The sequence below is a fragment of the Fusarium oxysporum genome, chromosome III, assembly GCF_013085055.1.
Source record: "Fusarium oxysporum Fo47 chromosome III, complete sequence".
In the NCBI taxonomy this organism is placed as follows: domain Eukaryota; kingdom Fungi; phylum Ascomycota; class Sordariomycetes; order Hypocreales; family Nectriaceae; genus Fusarium; species Fusarium oxysporum.
In genome coordinates this window covers 163131-184622 of record NC_072842.1, presented here as the reverse complement: position 1 = coordinate 184622, position 21492 = coordinate 163131, and the positions used below count along the sequence as shown (strand labels likewise).

The 21492-nt window shown below is 46.5% G+C and overlaps 9 protein-coding genes across 9 annotated transcripts; 2 read left to right on the top strand and 7 right to left on the bottom strand.

The window, feature by feature from the left end:
- Window positions 1-1057: 1057 nt before the first annotated feature.
- On the bottom strand, window positions 1058-3063 carry FOBCDRAFT_248517 (uncharacterized protein; the record flags this gene model as incomplete). Its single annotated transcript, XM_059610851.1, has 6 exons — window positions 2843-3063; window positions 2536-2795; window positions 2429-2483; window positions 2156-2375; window positions 1973-2106; window positions 1058-1919 (listed from the first exon to the last, which is right to left on the bottom strand). Exons 1-6 carry the CDS (start codon window positions 2986-2988, stop codon window positions 1058-1060), a joined length of 1677 nt encoding a protein of 558 aa, XP_059464330.1. The 5' UTR covers window positions 2989-3063.
- Window positions 3064-3908: 845 nt separating this feature from the next.
- FOBCDRAFT_130871 (uncharacterized protein) lies at window positions 3909-5726 on the bottom strand (the record flags this gene model as incomplete). The annotated part of the gene is made up of 5 exons (XM_059607875.1): window positions 3909-3947; window positions 4073-4903; window positions 4960-5311; window positions 5361-5541; window positions 5603-5726. 5 exons carry the CDS (start codon window positions 5724-5726, stop codon window positions 3909-3911), a joined length of 1527 nt encoding a protein of 508 aa, XP_059464329.1.
- Window positions 5727-7850: 2124 nt separating this feature from the next.
- On the bottom strand, window positions 7851-8879 carry FOBCDRAFT_316441 (uncharacterized protein). Its single transcript, XM_031175106.3, has 2 exons — window positions 8148-8879; window positions 7851-8091 (listed from the first exon to the last, which is right to left on the bottom strand). Exons 1-2 carry the CDS (start codon window positions 8839-8841, stop codon window positions 8018-8020), a joined length of 768 nt encoding a protein of 255 aa, XP_031046239.1. The 5' UTR covers window positions 8842-8879; the 3' UTR covers window positions 7851-8017.
- Window positions 8880-9426: 547 nt separating this feature from the next.
- FOBCDRAFT_156373 (FMN-dependent dehydrogenase-domain-containing protein) lies at window positions 9427-11392 on the bottom strand (the record flags this gene model as incomplete). The annotated part of the gene is made up of 3 exons (XM_031175104.3): window positions 9427-9914; window positions 9982-11133; window positions 11191-11392. The coding sequence occupies 3 exons, from the start codon at window positions 11390-11392 to the stop codon at window positions 9754-9756; spliced, it is 1515 nt and encodes a 504-aa protein (XP_031046237.2). The 3' UTR covers window positions 9427-9753.
- A 978-nt stretch (window positions 11393-12370) lies between these two features.
- FOBCDRAFT_178010 (uncharacterized protein) lies at window positions 12371-13330 on the top strand. The gene is made up of 2 exons (XM_031175103.3): window positions 12371-12580; window positions 12678-13330. Exons 1-2 carry the CDS (start codon window positions 12421-12423, stop codon window positions 13187-13189), a joined length of 672 nt encoding a protein of 223 aa, XP_031046236.2. The 5' UTR covers window positions 12371-12420; the 3' UTR covers window positions 13190-13330.
- A 79-nt stretch (window positions 13331-13409) lies between these two features.
- On the bottom strand, window positions 13410-15084 carry FOBCDRAFT_257877 (uncharacterized protein; the record flags this gene model as incomplete). The annotated part of the gene is made up of 2 exons (XM_031175102.2): window positions 13410-14914; window positions 14967-15084. The coding sequence occupies 2 exons, from the start codon at window positions 15082-15084 to the stop codon at window positions 13410-13412; spliced, it is 1623 nt and encodes a 540-aa protein (XP_031046235.2).
- A 366-nt stretch (window positions 15085-15450) lies between these two features.
- On the top strand, window positions 15451-17069 carry FOBCDRAFT_178006 (uncharacterized protein; the record flags this gene model as incomplete). The annotated part of the gene is made up of 3 exons (XM_031175101.3): window positions 15451-15532; window positions 15609-15990; window positions 16046-17069. The coding sequence occupies 3 exons, from the start codon at window positions 15451-15453 to the stop codon at window positions 17067-17069; spliced, it is 1488 nt and encodes a 495-aa protein (XP_031046234.3).
- A 262-nt stretch (window positions 17070-17331) lies between these two features.
- On the bottom strand, window positions 17332-18387 carry FOBCDRAFT_237540 (uncharacterized protein; the record flags this gene model as incomplete). Its single annotated transcript, XM_031175100.2, has 3 exons — window positions 17332-17508; window positions 17558-18252; window positions 18324-18387. The coding sequence occupies 3 exons, from the start codon at window positions 18385-18387 to the stop codon at window positions 17332-17334; spliced, it is 936 nt and encodes a 311-aa protein (XP_031046233.2).
- Window positions 18388-18858: 471 nt separating this feature from the next.
- On the bottom strand, window positions 18859-20722 carry FOBCDRAFT_178002 (uncharacterized protein; the record flags this gene model as incomplete). The annotated part of the gene is made up of 4 exons (XM_031175099.3): window positions 18859-20121; window positions 20178-20327; window positions 20383-20569; window positions 20620-20722. The coding sequence occupies 4 exons, from the start codon at window positions 20720-20722 to the stop codon at window positions 18894-18896; spliced, it is 1668 nt and encodes a 555-aa protein (XP_031046232.2). The 3' UTR covers window positions 18859-18893.
- Between the last annotated feature and the right edge of the window lie 770 nt (window positions 20723-21492).

The following is a 21492-nucleotide window of genomic DNA, read 5'->3' as shown; positions in this document are numbered from 1 at the left end:
ATATATTAATTATATTAAGCTTATATTTATTATTAATTAATACTTTAAAAATATAATATAATTATGAAAAAAGAAAACTATAAAATAAAAAGTAATAATTAACTACCTTTTTATATATTTCTCTTACTAAGATTAAGGACATATAACGCTATTATTAACTAAGAAAGAACTAAACTCTTTCTTACTCTTAAAGGACTTATAGCTATCTCCATCCCAGAGTGCAAAGACCTCGTTGCCAGGAGGAACTTCCATAGTCTTGCAATCTTTATAGATATAAAGACATGCCTTCCAATTTCGCTTCATGGGAGGAATATTGCCATTAACACTGTTCGTGCCCTTGGGAATAGTATTACTACATGCAGTCTTACCATATCCGCTTGCCTTGCCAAGAGAGCCTTTGCAGTCCTGCGTTCCTCGCCATTAGCATCGATATTTGCATAGTAATAGAGTACCATATATAGAGTAGAGTATCTAGCCTTACCTTGGAGAATGCCAAGTCCCATGCTTCTTCAGCATCGCCGCTACAGTCGCCTGTAGTGACTCGATAAGTCTTGATAGCTTTGTTGCTGAATCCAACACATCCACCGCTTGAAGGTATTCCGGAACCACCAGAAAGCATGGAGTAGTCGCTACTACTTGATGCCTGGCAATCGTCGTTGTAATAGAAGTACGCCTCATAGAAATTCCTTGTAAATCCGTCGACTTTATAAACCGATGTTGAAGTAACACTTGTGCATTGCTTCTCCGTCTCTGAGGGAACTAGTTTCGTGTGGGGTGAACTTAAAAGAAGTTCGACTTCGCGCTGGCCTTCTAAGTTGAAGTTGAGGGGGATGTCACGTAATTAGTTGGAACATGGGCTGTTGTTCTGGGCCTAAGACAAAGGAAGTCTTTCCGATGAACTTCACGAACTGGTTACACCGCAATTAATTTCCCTGGTGATAGATGTTTAGACACTTCCGTTAAACATATGATATATTTTTCTACCTAGGAACTTGATAACCTTTTATAGCCATAAATAGAACCATAAATTCATATTTATAATTTATCTATACTAAGTCTAGTTTACGACAGCCTTATATTCCATCACCACCTCCCATGCCCCCTTCACATAATCATCATCAGTAAAGTCATAAGGCCATGCAATCCTCATCAACGCCGCCTTTACATCCTTCCACGTCTTTAATCCCAAAACCTGACTCTGCTCCCAAGCAAACCCTTTAAAATACGACATAATACCTAGATCTTTCGCAAGGTCACCTTGTTTCTCGTGCATCTTTAAGCTTATTACTGCAATAAATGACTCCCAGAAGAGTAGATTTGCTAGCTGTGGTGCATCTGGCTTATGTAGAGCGTAGCTGAGATCGCGCTGGAAGATCCTCATGGTGTAGAGATAATTGTCCCTTGTGAAAGGTCGCCAGAGTACCACTACCTGCTCCAAGTACAGCTCTATTGCAATTAGTAATCCAACCCATGAAGCCTTCTGCTCATTCTCGTCACCAGTGCTGGCTTGAGATTTATGATTTTTGGGCACGGACTGTTTGTGTGCTTCAATAAGACCATCGTACAGCATAGCCGACGTCTCCGATTGCCAGAAGTCGTCCTGTGTTTGGCGAGCGCTTCTGGGTAATGGTTTTGAATACCCATCGTAGAAGTTTCGCGTGAGAATTCGAAGTCCTGAGAGCACACGGGCGAGCGGAATATCCTGAAAGATTTCTCCGCTGTAGTTGAAAGTCACGGGGAACTCGCGAATAGCTTTGAGTGCGACGCTATGAAAGTAATGGCCCCTATCTGTGATATGCCAATTGTTCATGCGGCGAATACCGTCCGGAGATACTGAACCGGTCGTGGTGTCAGTGAGGCCTGCAGGTCGGCGGGTACCGTCGAGGGCCGTCCTTATGCCATGCATAAAGGTAGAAGTTCTTATAGTTTCAATATCAGTTAATGGACAACATAAACGGGTGATGGTGCGTACATCAGAAAATATCGGTCTGACAGTTCTTGGTCCATAGTCTTGCCCCCAGTGGTCACTCGCCCTTCTCTATGGCTTGAAAGAGCGTATATGGCGTTCAAATGTTTCTCCGCCATCTGATAATCACCACGGCAAACCTGCAGTAGCTTAGTACTCCTCTGATTATTATCATTAGTAGCTCCATACCTCTGTGTACGCCAACGTTGCCATCTGCTTCGTAATAGCTGCACAAAGCGTAAAGTCTCCCTTTGCAAACCATTCCCTTACTAAGCGCACCGTCTCGAGTATGTGAAAGTAAAAAGTCTGCTCAAAGTTCTTAAGGTTACCAAACTTAAATCCGAAATGGGTGGCTGCAATTAAAACTGCACTTCGAAGTGCTTCAGGGTCTGATATGATGTATGCCATGCTGTTCAATGTTAGTTTTTTCTGGTGGTGATGAAGTAAGCCGAATAAACAAACCGTCTTTGGCAGTGGTTTGCAGGTGATATACCAGCGCTTCCGCCTAGTTGGTAGACTAACAAGAACACGTTAACAATGACCTATTGGTCCAGGATGAAGGGCCTTACAATAATGAAAAAGTTCATGCGATTTAAGCGGCATGTTAATCGATAAACTATCCAAGTTCTTCTTAGAACTAGATAAAATAAGTTGATAAACCAGACTCTGCGTTTTAGGCACCTCGGGTTGCTTCGAAGAGGTTAAAGTGTCCCATGGTATAGGTTCCCACGGCTGAGCAACTCCAGCTCTCTCCAACGCTCTTCTTTCCCTTAAAGGAATTTTAACAGGTGGATATTCACAAACCCTTTGACTCTTGATACAGTTTTGACTACGTATCTAGTCAGCATTTGAACAAATACCAAATCATCAGCTCACCATGTGGGACGATGTTCGTCACATCTTACGTGTCGAGCTTTACACTCAGCGCAGCCCGTGCGGCTCCGGGGATAGGCACGCCGCTGTCGGACTTTAGCAGGCTTTTTGTCCTTGGACGTCATGGTTTCAGTGGTGTTTTCGGCCATGCGTGGTATTGTTTGTGAGGAGAGGAAAACTGTCAAGATATTATGCGGTTTTTTTAAACAGTCAGCACTAACCAGGATTGTTAATAGGTGGAAATACGTTGTGTTTTAAGGTTCCAGACTGCGCATTAGAAGAATACTTATTAGATTTATGCCAAGAGGTAATTATCGTGTGTTAGTCTGGTAGGAAAGTACCTCGTCTAATTTACCTAAAGTGGTCTGATAAGTATTGCATTAACACACTGTATAAGCAATGATTCCACATTTGCTTGGCTGCATATAAGACCTGCATAAGACCTGCAACTTGATAAAACTCTGCTATAATATAAGCTCTAGGATTCTAAGGAGTTATAACAGAAGGAGATATATCTACTTAAATATTTAAAGAGGGAATTAATACATAGCTTTTTAAGATTATAATTAAGATTTATTATCTTATATAACTCTTTCTAGAAGCTTAGTATTAAAAAGTATAAAAATAAAATAAGATTTTAATAATTAGATTTATACTCTTATTATAACTACTTATTAAATTTAAGAAATAATACTATAATTATTTAACTTTAATAATTTCCTTTTAAAGAGTATAATAATTTACTAATTTAGCTAGTATTAATAAATATAAGGTTTATATACAATAATTTATATAAATAAGGGAAATATATTATTATATATATTTATTTATCTTTTAAGTTATAGACTTATTTATTATTATTAATTTTAATATATTTTAATTATTATTTTCTACTCGACTCTTGAATTTAATAAAGATGTTCACCATCCCCCAAACCCTATCCCTACTTGCATTACAGATAAACTCGCCATCTAAGCTTTCTCTGAGAGTCCAAAGTAACATATGTGTTAACAATTTGGTCCAATACTCGAGGGACAGTTGCCCAAACACCTCAGAATTGTGTGACTCATCAATCAGAAGTAGGATTATGGCAGACGGTCTCCAAGCTCTGCAAACAACATGTACATGACCTGGACCTCGCGAAACTACCAGTACATCACTTGTCAGCGCGGCTCCATGATTCGTCGTCTAGTAGCCAAGGGATAAACGAGATTAATGAATTAGAAGTCTTACCGTATCAGGATCTGTGAATACCCCAATTTGATCAGCATGATCAATAGTCGCGTTGTCCCCTAAATTCCAATAAATTCCCTTAAGATTAGCAGGAGCAGCTGCGGCGAGCCGGGCCGTAAAACTTCCATGATTCACGGGTCCGGTACTCGGGCCATCCATCGATCTGGTATTAACAATGCCATCGTTTTGCTGGAACTCCTGCAATGTAATACCTGGCAACGTGGTGCCTCTCCCTCCCATGGCGTAGGCAGGGTACATTATAAGTGGGAGCATGTCTTGCCGGGGTATTTGTGAGCCGGGTCGGGGAATTTGAGAGAAGTACTGCATAATCTGGAGGTGGCGGTTTGCCACGTCGGTGATCCATGTCAATGCCGCATAAAGTGACGGAAGAACTCCGAGCCGAGTTCCAAGTGGTTGAAACGGAGCTGCAACACGTCCCCATACCCCTAGCGGATTCCAGACTTGATTTAATGGAAATAATGCCAGGAAACCATTGATATCTTGAGTTGTAAGAGTATCCTTCGGGAATGGGCGAGTTGCACAGAAAGACATAGTGAAGTAATAGATATTGGGTGAAGGAGTGGGGGCGAATGCGTTTAGGTTGCTTACTCCTGGAATACTGTTATCGTAGAGTCCATTATGTAGCCCAGTCCACCATGCGGTAATGTCGGGGGCGATCCGCGCACGCATTTGGCTGTAGGTCTCTCCTGGGTTACGGAAAAACCCCCAGTGATCAAGGTGGAGGTCGTAAATCCTATCTTGCCTCGGTTCGTATGAGCACGATGTGATGAAATCTATAAGTGGATCTAAGCCACGAGGGGGAAGAATATCCTGCTAAGGGCTTAGTTGCTATCTAGCATCGATAATATCCTAACCGGATAACTTACATTCACGACGTCTGTCACAGTTGTGCCTTTATGGGGTGTACCTAGAGTGACCACGGATTTGACCCAGCTCCGACGGTCAACGCCCAGAAATTGTGGAAAGTTGGGACCTTTTGCTCCAGATAATAGTTCGATCAGATATCTGATAGTTGTGCCACCCTGTGAATGACAGATAAAGTTGACCCTATTTGTAGCACTCCATTGCCAGCCGGCTGGAAGGGGGCCGTAAACCACTGATCGGGGGGTTTGAGCGTTCCTAAGCAACAGCGGATACGGGGATGGATGCCCAAGTCCGAAATCTACTGGAACAAAGGCCCCAGGTGCCCCGGGTGGTGTCCCGGGCAGGGCAAAGCCACTATTCAAGTTAGCCTCAAGATTTCCGCGGCAATATAGAGGTATATTACCCTGGACTAGTGAGCTGAGCGAAGATCTCACAAGCCCGTTCTCTGTTGGTAGAGATCGGTCCAATTCGAACCACAATGACGACGTAGCCCAGTTGAGACAAAATCAACGGGAGATTCTCGAATCCGCCGAAATAATTCACCGTTCCTAGGAGGGGCCGTCCCCATCCACTGAATCCAGGAACTTATAAAACATTGCGTTAGTCATACTATATCTCCTTCGAATATTGTTGGATGGATTTTACCTAAAACTATCGGGCAGTCCCTATTGAGCGGGCCTGGTAACATGGACCGAATATTAATAACTTCATTCTGCAATTTGAGGATACCCTTATTCTCAGGGTTAACAGTATGCATTGTCGGATCCATCTTGACAAGAGTAATGGTTCGGTGCCTCTTTAGCCGGTCATGCGCTTAGTAGATTGTGTTCTCCTTGGCTTGAGGGTTCCTTTGCCTATAATGCCTCTATTAACTGGAGTTGGGTGCTTTATAAATGCAGTCTGTGGCTAGAGGTTAGCGCACTTCCATGTGGCCCTGTCCTGCTAAGTCGTGGACAGCTAGCCTAATTATATGCCTGAAAAAAGGCCACTATGTGCACTTAATAGAGGAAAGTATCCCGAAGGCCAATAAGATAATAAATGTCCTCAACGTGGGTTTGAATGATAGAAGCTTGATTCGAAAATTCGTCATTGTGGCTTGCAATACGAAACAATGAAACTATCCGTATCTTGGACTGCTCGGCAAACTCCGCTCACTTAACTATGCGAGCATTGATTAGACATCAGCCACTACAACGTTGTGCTTACACACCTGTAGAGTTGGCGCTAGTCGAGCAATGGGAAAAATAATAGTAGGAGATGATTTGAAGAACGTGGCCATTAGCCAGAGGATGCACAACGCAGCCGACGAGGATTGGGCTATTCTCTCCTTAGACATTAATTAAATCTAAAGTGGTTTGCTTAAATGGGCGCAAGTTATCGGATATTGAATCTAAGGACGGTAAGTGCCGTGTTATATTCCCCTTAATTAAGATAGGCCTAAATATACCTATATAATTTAAGTTGTCACCACAGCCTCCCGAGCTTTCACTACCTGGAGTGGTATCTACCTTTTTGGACTTGCCATCTAGGCCAATTAACTCCTTCAAGTCAGTCCTTGCAATCGTATTGGTCGCCGAAGCAACTAACCCGTCGCAATGCGTGATAAGAATGTCAATCGGCTCGCCTATCACATACTAAAAACCACTTGAAGTGGTAGTCCTCCCAGACACTGCTGGATCTCTATGGCAAATAGATTCATTCCGTCGGCAAACGGAGCGGGATAACATGAAAGACCTCAGTGTTCCGTGGCGTGATTGCGTTGAGCACACTTACATCGTGGTTAAGTGGGAGGCAATAGCGGGAAACCTACGTGAGGGGTTTCTTGATGACAATGAATCTAAGGTAGAGGAAATCTTTGTTAGAGGACGAGAGGGGTATATGCCAACCTTCTAGATCCTATTCCCACTCCACATACTCTACACCCTATGATGTGACTTAGGATCATGTCTCTCGGGCTGCCTTAAATTGCTTCATTGAGTTTTACGGTCAAAACACCAGGCCGCGAAGATATTCAAAACTCAATCCTAGCCCTCTGATTCTCAAAATACACCAGTTCTGATTAGAAATAGACTTTCAAAGCTTCCTTGATGCCCACGCCCTCGAAATCGCATTCGAAACTTTCAAAGATGCTTCAAGAAATTGGAGTTGGGTTTCGTGCTCTTATGAGTCTATTAGTTCTTATGCTAGGAGGTGTGTATATCTTTCCCGTAGCAAACCCCATACTAGCTTCCCGTTCAACCGTCTTATTTACTTAATAGAAGCAGTAAAAGTCCATTGGCTGTCAAACTGAGGTGACGATGTTATGTCCACGGCGTTGGCCTCCCAAAACGGATCGGGCTTGAAGAAGACTCTTGCTGTGGATACTAAAGTGGAAAGTGTTGGATCCATGGATGGTCAAGCCGGCTCCGCCAATTTATCATGGAATAACGTGAGGGAAGCAAGACGTTGCCGTGGTGCATTGATATTGTTAGAAAGGTTTGAGTATCGATTACTTATTTCTTCCAAATTCAAACGCCAGTGCTTCAATCGCTGACGATCACGGTTATTCTAGTGACGATGAGCAGAAGGGTTCAAGTGTGAGGACAATCACCTGGGTCCACAGATGTTTGCAGTCTATGGTAATCTTATGCATGAAAGATTGATCCATTCACCCATCGAATCAATGAGTAATTGCTTCCCTCACTCTGGGCAGCTTTGACTGTAAGGACTGTGTACATGGGACACTTAACATTTCCCATCTATAACAATGTTCCTGAATTGCAATAAGAGCAGTGGCAGAGAGATTGGATTCCACATTGGCCCATTGGGTCTGGAATTATTACGTTCTCTATGTAAGCACCTTCATCTTGGTATACCGTGCCTTCATACACATATGTCACACTAGTCAAACTCATTTGCAGAAAGAAATATGTACTTGGCATTGTGATGTAGCTCAGCTATCTGAATCACTAGACCTTAAAACCCCCTGTTCAAACAACCACCTCTCAACTTGGGACAGTATCGTGAATTTGGACGTTATGACTTGTCCCTATTGGCTCTGTAGTCATGCTAATGGGTAACTTAACAGAAGTTCTGTCCGTTGCCGTTGAAGGTTCCAGACTGGTAAGCACCACCAGCGTTACCAAGGCAGTCAGCTATGAATCGTTAGCAACTCTTCTCGTATCGTCTGGCCTTCTTTTTCCAAACTTACCAACAGTGACGAGCTTGAGGTTGTTCTGCTTGGCCCAGTTGATCAATGCAGGAGTGAGAGTCTGCACCGTGCTGGCGTAGGTCTCGTGCATGAGGGGAATGTGACCGTTTCCACCAGCACCAGCCTGCTGGAACTTCTGCAGGCTCTGCTGTGCCGATTGACCATTCCAGTCACCCGAGTCGACATCGTCGGTGATGACTTTGTATCCGAGCTGCTGCATGGTGGGCAGCACGTTACCGCCGGTGGCGAGGTAGGGAGGTCGCATGTAGGCGGGCTTCTTGCCAATGATGTTGACCAAGGCCTGCTCCACCTTCTGCATCTCCTGCTTCAGCTGGTCGGTGCTGAGACTTCCGAAGTTCTGGGGGTGAGTCCAGGTGTGACTGGCGATCTGGTGGCCAGAGTTGTAGGCCTTCTTGATGGCAGCCTGTTGGTTGTAGATGCAGCCGTAGAGCGTGCCGGTCAGGAAGAGGGTGGCCTTGGCACCAGCGTTGTTGAGGATGTCGACGAGCTGGCTGGTGTACTGTCCAGGGCCGTCATCGTAGGCGAGAGCAAGGACACCGGGTCTGTTGCATTGGCGGATGACAACACCAGCCGCCTGGCGGTTGAAGAGCTCAACGGGGTCCTCAATAGCAGCGCTGGCTACGGTGCCAACGAGCAGGAAAGTGCTGACAGCGGCCTTGAGAAATGACTTCATGGTGGGTGAATATGTACGAAAAGATATATACAAAAGTGAAGAAAGAGAAGTGATTGACAAGGCAATATTAATTGTTGGTGCCAAGGAGTGTTTATATAGGAATGATGAACGAGGTATTGTTTCAGCAAACAAATACTCCATTTGAGCCGGCCCGAAACTAGTCCTCTTGAGATCACAGCATTGCATAGATCAATCAGGCCTTGGACCCCAGTGGGAAGATGTCCTGAAACGCTGCTATGTGTTTTCAGGCTAAATTCGCGACCCCCTGTGCCCCTAGTAATTAAACCACAAACGGACGGAATAACCCATGATTCGACGGGTGATTTCAGAGGGTCAACGATACAGGGCAGCTGATAACAGCCGGGACCTGATCTGGAACTTCGGCATCAGTGCCACGTGGTTCGACAATGCGGAGACTCAGTATGACATGTTGCCATTCTGAGGTTCAGCTTTGACTTTATTTGACGATCCGGGCATTGTTCCTCCGGCATTGCAGTGCAAGCGGTTAAACTGGGACCGGTTTCATCCTTCAGAAATGGTTACTCGCTCATGCCGTGGCTCCACAGAGAGATCCACAAGTCGATATCACTATAAACGGTCAGCTTCCAAGTAAATTGTCAATTATTCGGCATTGAACCTGACAAGCCTCCTTCATTTTACGTATTTTACCCGGTGGCAAAATGCAAACTAAGCACAGATATTGAACCCCAGATCTAATATAACCCATTCCCCTCATTCTTCTCAGCACCCAACCCTCTTCTGTACCGATATTGTAACCTCATCAACTTAGCCACGCCATTTATGCCGGGTCGGAAGGATAATCGATCGTGAAGTTGCCGAAAAACCATGCGCATTTCTCGGAATGTCGATACCCGCACGGCTATTCCCAAGCTCTATTCTGTCGTGACCTCATCAAAGCTTGGAACCTGGTCTCCGCACTTTTCGGGCGTAAGGATGTCCTCCAACGCGGACAAGATGATCTACATCGGAAGTGTTTACATAGTCGGGGCTGGCATCTGCCAAGTCCGTCAAGCCGCAAAGACGCATCGCGGTTTCCAACTCGTCTCGTAAAACTTGGATAATGTCAGTACCGGCCAGGCCGAAACAGTGTTTCTTGAACTCCAGGTGATGGTGACTTACTATGGAAGGCATGTTCGACGCCGTCTTCGCCGTAGCCTACTGAGTAAGCAAATGGTCTTCCAAGACCAACAGCTGATGCTCCAAGGCAGATCGCTTTGAGTACATCGGAACCTCTTCTAAATCCGCCATCAACTAACACGACGAGCTTGTTGAACACTTCGGGGCAGTTCTTGTGAAGCTCCAAGAGTAGCAAAATTGCCGGAGGAGCTGTGTCTGCTGCGCGACCTCCGTGATTGCTGAGGACAATACCTTGTACGTCGTGTTGCATAGCCAGTTTAGCATCTTCCCATCTCTGAATTCCCTTGATAACAATCGGGACGTCGACCTGAGCACGGAGCCAAGCGATATCATCCCAATTCAGAGACGGATCAATGAACGAGCCTGTCTGACGTGCCAGTCCCGATCCTTTCCAATCTTCCCCTGGTCCGGCGTTCTCGCTTTTAACCCTCTCATCAGCTTCTCGCTTGGACACGACGGGTAAATCTGCTGTGACAAAGACTGCCTTGATCTTGCCGGTTTTTGTGACCTTTTTCAGCAGGTCTTCTGACAGTTTTCGGTTCTTGTTCACGTATAACTGGAAAAAGGCTCGTTCCGGCGTGGCGTCAAGAACATCTTCATGCGGAAAAGATGAGGGTGTCGCCAGTGTCTGAATGATGCCCGTCTTTGCCGCTCCTTTGGCTAATGCGAGCTCTCCTTGTTCACCACCCGTCAGGGCCGCACCAGTCGGTGAGATATATACTGGCAACTGAAGATTACATCCGAATAGCTCAGTTGTGGCGTTGACCGTTTGGACGTCTCTCATCACTGCTGGGCGTAGCCAGATCCGTCCGAGGAATGAGGCATTCGCGTCACGGGTGAGATTATCGTTTGCTCCTCCGCTGATATACGCCCATTCCTTCTTTGCCAGTGCTGTTGATGCTACATTCTCAAAGTCGTGCAAGTTGATTATGTCGCGAAGAGGAGGTCTCTCATTGGGACTTCTTGGTTTGTTCTTTGCTTGCCCATTGGATTCCGATTGCTTCTCCTTGTTGCTCTTAGACACTTTGAGGGATCCGAGATGATATTTGGCATCCAGTGCTTTCTGTACCAATGACGGCGCGTGGAAACTGTTATATTCATCACTCGCATCCTTGCCAGCATACTGGTAGATGACTTTCGCATGTTAATTGATAAGAATGCGGTGATGTCAGAAAGCTGTTGACAACTCACTCTCGGCACCTCCTGGGTGATCTGGTGCAAAATCCGTGAAGTCATAGACTTTATCATTAATCGCTAGCCATAGGTCATGCGGTGTGCTATGCACAGCGATATCCTCCTCGGAAAATTCTTTCGACATTGTTTGAGTTGATTGGGAATCTATATCAATGCAGTGAGTAAAAAGAACGTCCTCCTCTGTCACGCAAAAGGTCATCTCAGAATGTATTTAACGTATCGGAATTACCAATCGCAAACGGAATTCCAAGATCCAAGTGCACGGAAACCATATCTCTGTATTCCGATTGGTGGATCTGATACACCCCGCATTGCTCGCGGGTTCCATCCGAGGTCAAGTCTGGTCAGTCTCGGATACTACCCGGTAGCCTCTAATGATTTCTAATGTATTCGCTGCAGCCTACCATTATTCTACAAATAAATAGGCACATACTGATATATCATGGTGACTCGTTTCTATTTGACTTAGAGATTGTTTAGAGAGATTTGGTATGTAATCTGTTCAGTACCTCATCTATGTTTGTTGTTGTAAACATCTGGAGTTACCCGATCATTTCAATACAGAAGATGTTGCTAAACGAATTGGATTGCTTGAAACCACCACTAAGAGAACAGAAAAAGAATATAACCTAGCTTATGTCACTAACATCCAGGTCGATGACTCCTGGTAAAACTTACTAAGCAATGAGCAGATGTCAACTACTAATACAAGCACAACATAAACCCACTTTGGGCCAAAGATAAACAAATTACCGGGGAATCTATAGTCCGGGTCAGCTTGGACCCTTGGCAACGCTTATCTTAGTATGATTTCCCTTATCCAAAGCGAATCACTCACTCACCAATCAGCTGATCATTTGGAGTGCGCTAACTCTTTGTGTAATTAATGTTAACTAGCACAAAATGGTAGCCAGTAGGTGGAAAGCTGAAGTTCCTGAACTGGCATGTAAGACAAGCTAGTTATCAATAGCCTCTCAAGCTTGTGTCACTATATGTCACTATCTGGCCTAGCTGAACGCCGTGAAGGTCTCGATCAACGCCCAAACAGATCGAGACCAAAGCCGTGAGAAAAACACGAGCTCACATGCCTGACTTGAGTTAACAACAATGCCTAGCAATTCTTATAAAGACGGCGTGGTCTGCAAAAGTGTTCAAAGTATTATTTTACTTCCTAGTTGGAGACTGCGACAAGACAGAGCCCGAAGTCTGCATCGTCTCATTGTCACTATGGTCAAAATACAGCTTCTCTACTCATTGGCAGTTGCTGCCTCAGCTCTGGCTGCACCCTCCGGAGTCTTCAGCTCCCTCTTTTCGTCTCTCGATAAGCGAGCTTGCACCAATCCTTCAAACCTGCTCAAAAACGCCGGCTTCGAGTCAAAATCCATTAGTAAGTCTAGTCGACAACCAGCAACATAATTACCAAACTCTTCCATTACTACTAGGTGAATTCACCTGCCCATGAATAACCCACTAACATGAGCCAGAACCATGGGTCTATTCCCCGTACTATCCGAAGCTCACAAGCCAGAAACTTGTCGCCTCTGGCTACAAGAGCGACCAGGCTCTCCAGATCTCTGGCCTTGCCAAGACACAGAATGATTATGGTTTCAGTAGACTTGAACAGAACTTCACCAACTGCAAGTTTGGAAAGTACGAGCTTTCATGGTCCATGTACCTCCCCAAGGGTGCAGCTCAGGGCCTGGATCCCCGCAACCCTGCAATGACTATCTGGGTCTACGATCGCGCGGGCGATGGCCAAGTAGGAACACTCTCCTTTGGACCCAATTCTTTCAACAGTTCACTTGGGTATCCTGTGCAGCGAGGAACACACAAGGTGAATCAGTGGGTGAACCTCTCGATGAAACTGCCCTATAACGTTAATGTTGGCAAATGTACCTTGGTCATCAATTGGATTGTGCCAGGTCAAGAGACGGGCGACGGAGACGGGAAGTTGACACTCAAGCTCGACAACTTTGTTCTCAAGCCTGCGAAATAGAGTAGCTGGCTTTGTGGTGTCGGATGACTTCGTCCAAGAGCAGCATATATACACTTGGCCTTTCTCTCTGGGTTCGGCAACAACAAGAATGCTGTACAGATGCAGCTCTTATCTGAGGAAAGGGGATAAGCTTCCTGAGGGATCTCAATTATTAGGAGAACCAAGGTTATAAATTCCTTTGGTCAATATCTATTCAACTTTCTATATCAATATGCATATGTTATGCTGCAGCTGCAGCTATGAGTGCTGCACCAGTCCCAGAACCGTCTCTTGTAAGCTCTATTTTTATCCTTGCTTCGTTGGCCTTCCCAATTGCTTCAACGTCGTGCAGAGCAGTACGCATAAAGCTCTCGAAAGCAGTATGGAACTCAAAAAGTGAGCCATCGACCGCGATATCAATCACCTCATCTGCCAGTTCTGAAAACTCGAGGGTGTCTTTGGAGTCATATGACGATCCGCTTGTCGAAATGGGTGATGGCTCTTCTGGGCGTATGCAGCCAAACATTCGCCGTATAAATCGAGTCAAGGTGTTCCGCCGGCTGCCGATCTGCGTTGATGTCGACTTGTCTTGTATTTGATGTGTATGAGCTCCCAGGCCCGTCTTCTGAGACATACCTGAAGTATCAAGCCTGCCAGACTGTATGAGAATTGCAGCAAGACCAGCACCCACCAATCGAGCAGATCGTTTCACGATAACAGTAGCCAGCATCTGGATAGTTCGCAAGTCCCTCGATGTCACACCTGTTGCTACTAGCGTGTCGGTGATACAGGACAAAGCTGACAGCGAATTCTCTGGTTTTGACTCTGCAATCTTGGACAAGAATGCGCTTTCGATACCCATATGTATGTAAACGGGGCTTCCATCCGGAAATGACATGTCTAATGCACCGTGGCGCATCAGGTCCAAGAGTGACAAGCGCAGTAGCTCCCCAAGATACATGCCGGAGACCATCTTCTCAAGAAGACCACATCCAAGATCTGAAGAAGACTCATCGACGAGTTTGTCGAACCGTGTTTGAGGAAGAACTTTCAGCCCGTCGTCCCATGATCCCCATTCCGTGTTGATTACCATGAACCCGTCACTATTCGAGTGGTGTGCGCGATCGGCCGTTGTATCGAGTCTCTGGATGTTTGACATGCGCTCAATATACGCAGCATTTGTGCCGGTCCCGAGGATTATAGATGCCAAGGTAGAGTTCTTCGTTTTCGAGGTATATGCTCTAGTAAGCAGCGTTCCGACTGCATCGTTGGCCAAAACGCGAACTCGCACTGGTAATGAGATCTCATCAATCGCTTCCTGTAGTAACGCGCAAGGATCTTGACCCAGGGTGCTTGGGATATCCCATCCTTTGTCCCAGTGAACGAGGGTGCCGCTAGAAATGGATGTCTGTTCACAAGTGAAGCTGAATGTGAAGCCAAGATTGAAGCATGCCTCCAAACTGTCACTACTCCCACTACTCTTATGCTCACGAAGAAGGTCTTGGATCTTCAAGGCGATGAAATGGAATAGAGGTTTATGACTTGAATGCACTCGAATATCATGAGGGACAAGGTGCTTCCTCTGAAACACATCGAAAGTCGAGTCGCCATGAAGCGTAACAGCACAAACTCGACAATTTGTACCGCCCAAGTCGACTGCAAGAAAAAGGCCCTTCTCTCGGCCACTGGGGATTTGTGTGACAAAAGAGGGTATCTGATAAGCATGCTTGTCTTTCAAACCATGTTCTGATAGGTTGGGTCAGTAGATATACACGAGATAGCAAGACACAATACATACTTATCTGCTTAACAAAGTAATTCGTTATCTCCTGTATTTTCTCACTCCCAACCTCGAACTCTTGGGCAACCGATTGAACAGTTGCCTGCTGGCTGTCCCCTAAGCCATCCTCCAACATGGCAAAGCAAGACAGGCAAAAGAATACGTAAAGATGGAAACAATGAGTACGGTACGCATTGTAGAGGCAAGGTCAAGGACTAATACCAAAACTGTTAATAATTCCGCAGTCAGCTCAATCCGCATGGACCAGAATGGTGCAATCCCATCGCCAGGCTTCGCGGCAAAGTCCGGCCCGGTAGCGGCCAACGCCGGGATGAGTGGCCACATTTGTACTAGACCAGGGGTGACTAGCTTGATAAGACACCAGGGAAATATCGGTCACTTCGCCGTTACTCTCCTCCCCGCACATTTCTTGCTTCATCCACTTTGCATATGCACATCCACTGAGCAGAGCAGACATCCACGTCCACTCTGACACTCGACCATGACATTCGGCGAAGATTCCCGTCCTCTGGACCGCGACGCCCCAGATGATGCTTCAGCACTCAAGGCCCGCAAAGCATGCAGTGGGTACCCCCCTGTCTCTGGACCTATTGGGCACCAGATGATCCCAAGACATCGAATGCTGATTAAGCTGCCAAGTAAACTGCCGGAAGCAAAAGATGAAATGCGTCCTCCAGGGTAGCAGTGAAGCATGTCGTCGATGTCGCCGAGCAGGACTTCCTTGTGTGTTTGTGCCCAGAGCGAATGCAGCTCAGTTACCCTCGCTCTCAGGGACTCTGGATCTAGACTTCAAGAACAATGTCCTATCTAGGTTAAAGGTTGTCGAGGAAAGACTATCCATTGTAGCTGATGGTGATATGGATTTTGGTGCTGTGGGAATGTTCTCTGCTGTTTCCGAGCAGTCACCAGAGCCAACCCCCGATGGACCACTCTGGAATGCGATTGTACTCCTACAGAGGTGCTCCCCAGCCGTGCCACCATCGATTTGGCAACGTGATACTATTGAGTCGCTCTGGTCCTCGTACGTTTACTCTCTTTCCATTGTAAAAGTCATTAGTAACGTGTATTTGTTCCAGCTTTCATGACAGGATGCCAGGGCTGCATTTCATGCCCGACAAGCAAACATTTTCGACGCCGCAGCCAATCCTACTTGCATCCATTCTCTACTGTTCAAGCAGTCGTGGGCCACCGGACGTGTTAGAAATTGCTCCCCAATTCTTCACCGTTTTATGCAACGCCATCGCTCAACTGAGCATACCCAGCAGTGAGATTGGGACGCCTCGAGAGTCAACTGTCTCCCAAGAGGAGTGGGCTTTCCAGACTGTCCTTGGTATAGTCCTTGCTGGTTTGCTGACAGAGGGTAATATAAAGGAAACTGGAAACTGGATTGCCATTGGCTACCGGCTGATGCTGGACTATTGCCCTGCTCATGTTGATGACACGTCAAGAGAATGGCGCAAACTATTCAGCGGCATTCAGATCGTTGACTTGGAGCACTCATCGATTTATCTGTCCTGTCCAGTGATTCCCATTGAAGCACCGCTTCCAATTTTACGCATGTCACCACTGGATCAGTTATACAAGCTTTCCCGTATGATGCATACCGGGTTGAGTCACTTTACTGGGCGAAGATTACCAACTATCTGGTCCTGCTTCCAGGAATCTAGCCTGAGCTACCATGGTTCAGCCACAAGTTTCACTGCCATTGATGGAATACTTATCAAAGATTGGGCAAAGCAACTAGATGACTGGCTTCAGGAGTTCAAGGGGAAGATGACAGAACCTGATGACCAAAGCAGCAAGTTGGTTCTTCGTCAATATGTCCTGCATCGACTACTTGTGCTATCAATCTACCATCCTGCTAGAAGCGGCAATCTTTGGGCGCATAGCATAACGTCAAATGAGCAGGAAGAGCTCCTCCTGTCAGCGAGGGCGACTCTAAAGCTTCACCAGCATGATGACTCCATCTGGGCTAACTGGGACTTGATCATGATAACGTGGGCGGCATTGATCGTTCTGCAAGGATTACAAGGGGGAGTGGGAGAGATAGATGGTAAGCATTATCGTATATGTTCGGTTCAAGCGCTAACCGTTTTCTAGACATGAGAAACATCAGGTTGCACCTTGATATTCTAAAACAAAAGAACGAACCCAAGCCAAGTCTTTGCGATAAGCTTATTGCGCGACTTGAGGACAGCCTCCAAGATATCAGCACGCCCGATTTTACTTACGTGCAGCCAGGCCATCCAACAGTCATGGACCCCACGTTTGATTACTCTTGGCAATTATTCGATCAAGTAAATTTGCAGCAGATACAATTTCCTGGATAAATAAAACTACCAATCTACCTAGAAACCTGACCTCACATTCCAACAGGGAACGTCACAGACCGAACCCTCATCGTAGGCGCTATACGTGATGCCATGTTATCAGGCTTCAGGTCACCGTCTTCGTCCCCGTCAGCTGTCAGTGTGGGTGATGGAGGAAGGTGACCCGAGACCTCCCTCTGCCTGATAGTCTTTTCAACTCCGTGAAAATACTGTATTCGTCAGTCTTGTTGATGGCGACAACTTGGGCTGTTTACTTACGTTCACTGTCTTTACCTTCAACTCGAGGGTAGCATCTCTATCCACCACCACCATGCTCTTTGGATGTAACTGGAGGCACGAGAGTGTGCAAAGATGGCTGACTCCACCCTCTACCGCTTGCTGAATAGCAATTGCTTTCGAGGCACCAGTGGCAATGATGACGACTTCTCGTGCATCCATGACAGTCTGTACTCCAACAGTCAAGGCCATGTCCGGCACTGCCTCGATATCATTGTCAAAGAATCTCGCATTTGCAATCCGGGTCTCATATGCAAGTGACTTGATTCGAGTTCGGCTGACAAGACTAGAGCCTGGTTCATTGAAAGCAATATGACCGTCTGTTCCTACACCTCCAAGGAAGAGCTCGATGCCACCGAATGACTTGATCTTATCCTCATAAGCTAAGCACTCGGCGAAGAGGTCAGGGGCATTCCCATTGAGCAAGTGAATATTCTCTGGTTGGATATCGATGTGTTTGAAGAGATTGTGGTGCATGAAAGAGTAGTATGACTCGGGATGCTCGCGGGGTAGGCCGACGTATTCGTCCATATTAAATGTCACGACATGCTGGAAGGATATCTTGGAAGCTTTGTATGCTTTGATCAAGTCATTGTATATATGGAGAGGGCTGCTTCCGGTAGGAAGGCCGAGGACGAATGGCTTTTCGGATGTAGGATTGAAAGCACGAATGCGGTCTGAAACATTGCAGTATCAGCATATCTTGTTTAATCTAGACTGGAGACTTATATAAGCAGGCAAGGCTTACTGATAATGTAGTCAGAGATGTATTGAGATGCCTCTTGGGGGCCTTCGCGTATTACGAGACGCATCTTGGGTTTAAAATGTGGATAGGTATTTGAACAATAGTATGTGATGGATAATGTTAACTTGCACACAGTCTACATCTCGATTCATAATCAACTGGCAATTATAACTTATACACTTCTCCTCCATCACTTGCTAAACTATCTATTGTGTCATTGGAGTATGATAGAAGCAAAGGAGAAGCCCGAACTTTGCCGGTGCGGAAACTGAGTCAAACAGAGTTTCACGGCAGTCACTGGTCCGGGATACTACGGCCATTCTGCGGTTCCGGTCCCTTGGGTACGGGACACTAACAACTTCAAGTTAGCTCCTTATCGGCAAATGATAAAATGCGGCGAACCACCAAACGCCACAAAAAGAACCCCCTTTGGTACATGAGTCGCGAACCGAACCAGATGAACTCTAAATTTCCGAACTCCTCTTTATTGACACATGCTATGTTACACTACTAATAATCTGACAGAAACATAATAGCCCCATTACTCAGTGTTGCATCCCGCCCCTTGTCATTCTAGCATGTATAAGTCATGTCCAAAGTGACGCTAGGAGTACCCTTGAATCCCTCAGGCACCGCGTACGAGATGTTGTAGATCCAGTGATCCCTCAGTGTAGCTCCATAAACAACATCCTGCTTTACCAATCCTGGTGCAGTGACGTTCACATCAAGGCATGGCAGCTTCTCAAGGCCCTTGACAACGTTCTTGCCGCCAAGAGTCCAAGAAGGAGGAATACCAGTCAGAGCAAAAGTAAAGATGTTGGTTCCATCCTGAGTAGTGTTGGGGTAAGACACTGTCAACTTGTTTGCTTCGGCCTTTGCGTTCAAGGTTGAGGCGCTGGGGTACAGCGAGAAGAAGCCCATGTACGGGTAAGGCTTGTGCGAAGGATCGGAGGCCCACTGCACGATGGCTGGGACATACTGGTTACCTCTGTTCGTGGTCTCGTTGACGGTCTGGCCGCCAATCATGAGCTCAGCACTGAGCCAAGAGGTAACGTGGCGGGGGTTGTTCGAGTCAAGCTCCTCGTAGATGGTCTTCTTGATGAACCGTGTACCCTTCCACTTGCCCTTGGACTTGATGATGGCCTGAGCGTCTTTGGAGATTGTGGGCGCGATGACATCCATGACAAGGGCAAGCGCAGCACCTTGCGCAATATCGTAGAGGAGATCGCCTTCTCCGAGAGGGGGCTGGCCTCCAACACCACGTCCGTAAACACCCCAGAGAACCATGGAAAGAATCTGAGAATGAGTGGTGGCATCACGACTGTAGGCACGATCGTATGGTCCGACCATGTTACCCAGATAAGGGTTGTAGTGAGCAGCAATGTCCTTCCACATCTCTTGCAGGATGTAAACTGAGTTCTTGGTCATGGGAGCATCCTTGGGTCCATATGCAATGTTTGCCGCAAGAGCCCAAATGTCAATACCGTAGTAGTTGGGTGCATTGTACTCAGACAAGGCATTCTGGCCGCCTCGCTTGAAAAGCTTCAGGAGATCATTGCCCTGCTCCTTGGCAAAGTTGATGAGGACTTTGTTGTTCTTACGCTTTCCGACCCAACCAGTGGTGAGAGCTCGCATGATGCCCGGGTTGGAGTAACCAAGAATCAGGTTGTCGTCCAAAGGGAAAGATCCATTGCGACGCATTCCTCCAATTGCAGCAGCCTCAAGAGCATCCTCGATGCGAGATTCAAGGCCAGCTGGCAGAAGGTGGCCGAATTCCTCGACAACTTGGATAAGCTGGGTACTGGCAAAAGGGTTAGCATAAAAATTCATCACTGACAAGGAATTGCTGTGACTTACCCGACAAATTCTCTCCAGTTGGGATCATAACTACCATAGATAGTAGGAGGGTAGAGAGGGCCATTAGGGGTAGGGTCAGGCTCATCCGGCGAGAGCTTAAAAGTACCATACCAAGCCGAGTTGAAGTCGCTGTTCAGCTGGTTTGCCAAGCTGGTATCGAAGTCAGTCAAGTGATTTTGTTGGGGCTGGTGAGAATCTGACTTACACATTTTCGATGGCCTTGACAGCAGTCTTCACATCATCGCCCTTGGCGCGATGCAGCAGTCCTGGAATGTGCCAGGCCGTAAAGCGGACAGACCATTGACCATTGTCCTGGTACCAGACATAACCATAGCTTGAGTCATAACGGGAATCCGATACCTGCATAGAGTAATCGAACAGGCTCTGTGCAGCTGTAGAATTTGTCAACACAAGTTGCACGAAGTAGAACGGTGACACAAACCTGGTGTAAGCTTCTGGCTATTGCTGTTGCGCTTGGCCAGGCTCGCTGCAGACGCCGCAGAGCCAAAGGCCAAGAAAGTGGTAGCGAGTGAAAGAAGACCCATATTGAATGTCTCAGGTTGAAGTGATACGGCAAAAACAGACAACGGACCTGTAACCCGAAAGACAGAGAAATGAGTGGACAATCAGCCCCTCTTAACATGACTCCTGATCAACAGCGTCTTTCCCCAGATCGTTTCCAGACCCTTGGGATGGGATGGGCAAAACCGGCGAATGACACCGGCGATTTTGACCCTCTTGGGAACTTCTCCGCATTCTGACCTTGCCATTCATCGTCTAGACTAGATAAATCAGGCTAGGAAACAGCTGATGAACGGTCACTCCACACTTGATAGCGGCCCCAGCTGTTGATGGGGCTGCAAAAGTTCATGCAGGTTCAACAATCTCTGTCTCTGAGTGGATAAACACGGAATTGATGCGCAATTGTTCCGTTCATTTGTGTTATACTTGTTTCTTGAAGAAATGTTTCTTTTGTACTGCTGTAGCTAAAAGGACACATCTACGCCAGCTTATTGATGAATGCGGCCTGACAACTGTAATGACTCAGGTCCAATTCCTTGAGCATGCATGTCAAAAGTCCAAACTCTAACTTCGTTACCCAACACGAGGGACTTATTTTCGCTTGGAATTTCGGCTCCGAGTGCCTGGTTGGACCCTGATCAGATGATAGCACTAACCTCGCAGGCTAGAAAACGGCTCGAGATTGGCTCCGGCAAAGTTCGGTGGACTCTCCGATGCTAATCACTTCCATCCTTGTCTATCATGGTCGCGTGCACTCTGGGGACTAAGCTAGCTCGCCCCCATGGGGGTCCGA